Source organism: Stegastes partitus, unplaced genomic scaffold, assembly GCF_000690725.1.
Source record: "Stegastes partitus isolate 25-593 unplaced genomic scaffold, Stegastes_partitus-1.0.2 Scaffold2887, whole genome shotgun sequence".
Classification (NCBI taxonomy): domain Eukaryota; kingdom Metazoa; phylum Chordata; class Actinopteri; family Pomacentridae; genus Stegastes; species Stegastes partitus.
The window spans coordinates 1,657-7,160 of record NW_007580618.1 but is presented as its reverse complement, the minus strand read 5'-3'; the positions used below and the strand labels follow the sequence as shown (position 1 = coordinate 7,160).

General features: G+C 44.4%; 1 protein-coding gene across 1 annotated transcript; it reads right to left on the bottom strand.

Moving 5' to 3' along the window:
* Positions 1-49: 49 nt before the first annotated feature.
* LOC103375773 (thyroid hormone receptor-associated protein 3-like) lies at positions 50-5,178 on the bottom strand. The gene is made up of 2 exons (XM_008306092.1): positions 5,018-5,178; positions 50-1,082 (listed from the first exon to the last, which is right to left on the bottom strand). Exons 1-2 carry the CDS (start codon positions 5,143-5,145, stop codon positions 194-196), a joined length of 1,017 nt encoding a protein of 338 aa, XP_008304314.1. The 5' UTR covers positions 5,146-5,178; the 3' UTR covers positions 50-193.
* Between the last annotated feature and the right edge of the window lie 326 nt (positions 5,179-5,504).

Here is a 5,504-nt window from a genome sequence, read left to right as displayed (position 1 = left end):
CACCACCGTCCTAATAACTGGGATTTCGTACAACTTCCTCTCAGAAAAGGACAACAGCCGGTTACATGTTCAATGCACTTAAAATCAGGAGTCCTATGTTTCATTCCTTTTTAACCTGTATTCTTCCAAGGATCTTTGAAAAAAAGCTAAACATGTTTGAAAGACAAATAACGTGTATAATTTGTTAGGAAAATTAAAAGTAAAACGATGCAATTACTGTCCAATAATGTAGAGAAAAGCAGGGCACATACTTCTTGAAGGCAGCAGAAATCACCGTCTTATCTCCGACTTTGGCTTCCTCCTTTGAGAAGAACCCAAAGCCGCTGAACGAGGCCGTTTGTCCAGACTTTGTGGGACTCTTCGCTGGAGGAGGTGACACGCTGCCGACGGTTTTCCACAGCGGACCGCCGCTCGGAGGCCCTTTGCTCTCAGCACTAGAGGGCACGTCTTCCTTCTTTACCTCGGGGCTGATTCGTTTGGGGCTTGCGTCGTAGTCGATCCATTTGCCTCCGGACGCCTTCTCGATGGCGCTGCCGTCGGCCCCCTGTCCGGGTTTCTCTGCTGGACTCTCTGTGACCTTTTCTTTGCTGTCCTTGGAGCCAGGCTTGCCCTTGCTGCTGCGATGCCGGGGGGACGGGGATCTGGACCGGGAGGAGTAGCTGGAGCGTCTGGAGCGCCGGGATCGTCCTGAAGACGAGCGGTCGGAGTAGCGGGACCGGCTCCTGCTGCCCGAACGCTTCCTGGGCGTACGGGAGCGAGAGCGACCCCTCCTGGGGCTGTGGGAGTGGTGGTCCTGGTCACGGTGACGGTCGTGCCAGCCTCCTCCCCCTCCTCCTCCTCCTCCTCCACCACCGCCGCCGCCGCCGCCACCCTGCCAGTTAGCTTTGTAGCCGTAGCCGCCTCCCCCTCTGTTCTGGTAGTGGCCTCGTGGGTGGTAGCCCCGGTTCCGGCCTCGGTAGTGGTACGGCCTCCGGTAGCCTCGGTTGTAGCCTCTGAAGCCGCCTCTGTTGTTCTGATAGTCCCGAGAAGGATAGTTTCTGTAGGTTGGAGTATGTGAGCGAGACCGGGACCGAGACCTGGAGCTGAATAAGACAGAAGAGGGAAAAGACAGAAAGAAGAATTAGAGGGTTTTATGTGACTGCTCGTAAGTTTACAGCAAGTTTCAGTTTCAGCACAAGACGGAGCGACAGACTTACAAACACTCAAAGTCAGTGACCTCGAACAAGAGACTGAGCGAACATCAGAAACTAACTGAACAACGGTCACAGCTCGATACGCATCTCAGTTTTGACGTCAGTTTGGTCGGTTTTTGTTGCAGCAAAAACAGGAAACACAAAACATTAAACTTGCTTTGACTTCTCCAGGATGTGACGAGGACACCGGCCAACAAACATGTTTTCATGTCGAGTTCACTGAAGGACGCTTCCTTTTCAAACCCACCTTCACCGCCTTCACATCGATTTTCATGCCATTTTTTGCGTTAAAATGTTCTAAATCCAAACTACACAACTCAGTGATGAACCTACTGACAGAACAACTTCAATAGTCGACAAAATCTTTTCTGAATTTGAGCAAATTTGAGAAATTCAGCCAATCCAGCTGTTTAAAATGGTAACAGGATTGATGACTGGAAGAATTTCACAAACTGACTTCACAACAACTTCATCGTTTCCTGACACGTTACGGCCAAAACAACGAATGAGTAAATTCAGAAACTCTAATGAACATAACTGGCTGCACTCAGAACTCGGTTTTTAAAAGACTGCAGCGATAATTCAGCTGTCTGACCAGCAGGTGGCGCCTCCAGCACACTGTGACTGTTGGTGACCTTAGAGACTTTAAAACCAGACAAAACATTGCACACCGTTTTAAAATCACGGCCCTTAGTGGTCCACAAACCATATTTTGACACGCATTGGCAATAGACAGACACCTCCTACTGAAGTGGAGCTCTCTTGTGCCTGGAACAAATCACCGCTGAGACCGGTGGCTCATCCTGTCCGATATAATCTGTGTGTTGTACAGCGTGAAGAAAAATGACAGATAAAAGTGATAAACATTGTCCTATCAGCACAGCCCTAACCTAACTGTAGGAAAGCTTGGACACTGAAAACAAACAACTCTGAAGTGAGAATGGTACAACTTCAACCTTCATATTCCAGAGAAAAATTCAAATAACCAAGACAGGATCCTCATGGACACGGAGCTGAAATGCTTACCCATTGGATCTTTTCATTAGAACGGAGCGGCCCTGGGCTGTGCTTCATTACATGTGAGAGGTTGGTTCCCTCCAGCCGGATGTCTTACTGTATGTGTCGGTAAAAGGTGGATCCAGGACACAATCTGCTCTAATCCACAGAGGGAGGAGGCAGCGAGAAGGAAGGAGGAGATACAGCAAAGCCACAAGTTGCTGCTCCCGACTTCTATTTCGCTCTTTCTTTGACAAATCATTGACATGCAGCGGAGCACAGCTCTTCAGGGGAAAAAAATGCTGTTCAACCTCCCAGAGTGTGTGAAAGTGGTTAACCTTTGAGCTTCAAACACAAACTACACCGACAACACAAAGCTGAGAGGGCAAAAAGCAGCCAACCGAGGAGATTAGACAACATTCACATGCAAGAGTTCTGATTTGAATTCTTTAAAAAAAAATCTAGTACAGTAATTTTTACACACACGTACATTTACTTTTAAAATCGTAGTTTTCTTCCCTCCCTAATGTCAGCTCAGTGGAACCTGAACGTGTTTTGTGATGTGTAAACTGCTGAATGAATAAATCAGGCCACTGGACATTTGTACGACAGCAGGACTGGGCGATAAAACAGCAACGTACATCAATTAAGACTTCATCAGTGGACATAAGAGAACTGCTCGTTTCACTTTGATGCAATCTCAGATGAAAGTTGCATCAACAAACTCCAAACACGTCCCCTCCCCGCCTCGTAAACAGCTTATCATGTCCCTGATAACAGTGACACACAAAGAGCCAAATAATTTAACAGGCTGTTGTTTGGTTGTACCATCGGTGTGTAACACAACCCTGAGCCGTCTCCGTCTGCCAGCACGTCTCAGAGACTGGACCTGTTCGCTGGAGGAAACCTGCAGAAACAGTCTGACCTCCGAACATCTCTCTTTTTTTAAAAATTATTTCTGTATAGTCATTGCTTTTTGCATGTTTTTGCTTTTCTATGCTGTGTTAACATCTGAAGTGTTGGGTTATCTGTGAGCCTTTTAATAAGTTATTACTTTTGTTTTGTTTTTTTTAATTCAGCCTTCTTTCTCCTGGCCATTATTTAAAGTAGGTCTTGATGATATTATCAATAATCAATTATCAATATCAACTGAAATAAAACATTGCATCCTGATATAATTTTCAGCTTTAGCCCTAAGTTGTGTAGATTTAGAAACAGGCTAAAGTAGTAAAATGGCCTTTGTTTGTCATTAATAACTATCGAAGACATTGTCAAATACAGAACATTTATATCATGGATGGACTTTTCAGTTATATTGCGAAGCCCAAAACGAGCTGATGCAGGTCTGTACGTCCTCCCACACGCAGAAAGACATGCAAATTAACAGGGAACCTGGAATCAGGCAGTTCAAGCCAAGAAAAAGAAGGAAATGAGGAACTAACTGAGTTAACACCTGAATTTAACTATATCAAAATCAGCTGCGTTGGCCGAGTGTATAAACACATAGAGGACTAATAGTTTCTCAAAGTAACTGGATAAAAAACAGACACGTTCGTCTACAGAAGGGCAACAGCTTAGAAAAGTTAAGTTAGTGATGAACTAGTCGGTACAGCAACCAAACAACAAAGGTTTAGTGCAAAATAGAGTCATTAGCGACTAACACAGAGCTGTTGACAGCGTATTTACATGAGGGAGGTCTAATGGAACCGAGCGCTGCGTTGCTTGGATGAAATATAAACAAGCATGTGGAACGGAGTAAACACGGAGGGTCGGGGTTCCAACAGTTGTTCCTGTCATCGATCAAGATATCAGTTCTTAAAAAAACAAAACCTGCAGCAGTTACACACAAGTTGGTTTGTGAGCCGTACTTCCAGATGAAACCCATAAAACGATGTGTACAGAAACTGCTCAGCTCTTCACGGGACGGTTTACTGTTGCAGAGATGTCGTGTCATTATGAAGCAAACAGCGAGTGAAACACGATGCGGCTGTTCCTCGCTGCTTTGTGCAGAAGAACAAACACCAGAGCCACGGGGATGTTTGTGCACAAACACACTCAGCTAACAGGGAAAAAAAACCTCGACCTGTGAATCACAAAACCTACGGCAACAAGCACGTAAACTAAAACCGAAAGCTGAAGGGATTGTAGACCAGACTGCACGATTAACAAACTGCTGTTTATTCTTTGCAAGTAAATCTGACTGGTTGACTCGTTTATAATTTGAATTATGAGTCGCGTCACAATTGTTACATTTTAGTTAAAGAATAATTATCACTCGAATAATTTCAATTAACAAATTGTCATTTTAGTTAGTTTTAAAACAGTGCAGTTAATGACTTTAAACGGCACCGTTTCAGCATCGAATCCAATAAATCAGCTCCTTCACGTTACTGAGATCAGCTTCCTCGTTTGGCTGCAAACCAAAATGTGCCCACAGCAGTTTCATGCTGTTTGTCTTTGCAGCTAAATCCATTACAGTAATGTCAATAGATGCTCACTAAAACGCACTCATGAAATATGAGAAGCTATGCACCTGGAAAAAAAAAAAAACGGTTTGTGTTGTGAACAGAAGACTGGGTTCAAACTGTGGTGACCAACGTGTCTGTCAGTTTCATACAGGTGAATGAAAACGATAATTTAACATTGTTGCAGCTTAAATCAGGTGATCAGCTGATTATGTATTGATGGTACCAACATCTAACAAGTGCAGAAAAGTAAAACATATTTATTTAACATTTAGCTGTGTACCAACCGACTGAAGGCCTCGATAGCTTGTGGATGATACAGGTCATGAATGTTCTGGATTCATTCATTCATTCTGGACCTACCTGTAGCGTCGCTTTCTGGATCTTGAACGTGAGTGGCTTCTGGAGTGAGATCTGGAGTAGGACCTGGATCTGGATCTGGACCTGGATCTGGAGCGGGACCGAGCTGGAGAATCTGGAGCCTTTGACATCTTTTCAATCAGTCAGGCCAGTACAAATGAGTCTTTGCTAAAAAAAAGAAGAGAAGGAAAGGAGCCGTCAGTGGTAATGCTTTGCTTGTGCACAGAATTTACTCTCTAAACGTTCATTATGGGAAAGAAACGGGTTCAAACAAACACCACATTAACTGCAGGGCTGCACCATGACGCTAGTTTGACAAAGTCAGGCTTTCTTTGTGTGAGCTGGTTCAAGAAAGCCTAAAGCCCCCCCCATCAGAGATAACGGTGTCAGACGTTGGTTGTCATCTTTCTTTGTGAAGCAGGTTTTGAAGAATATAAACATGTATTACAGTTAAACGCTGGTAGAAAACTGTTCATGCAGCTGCTTATTT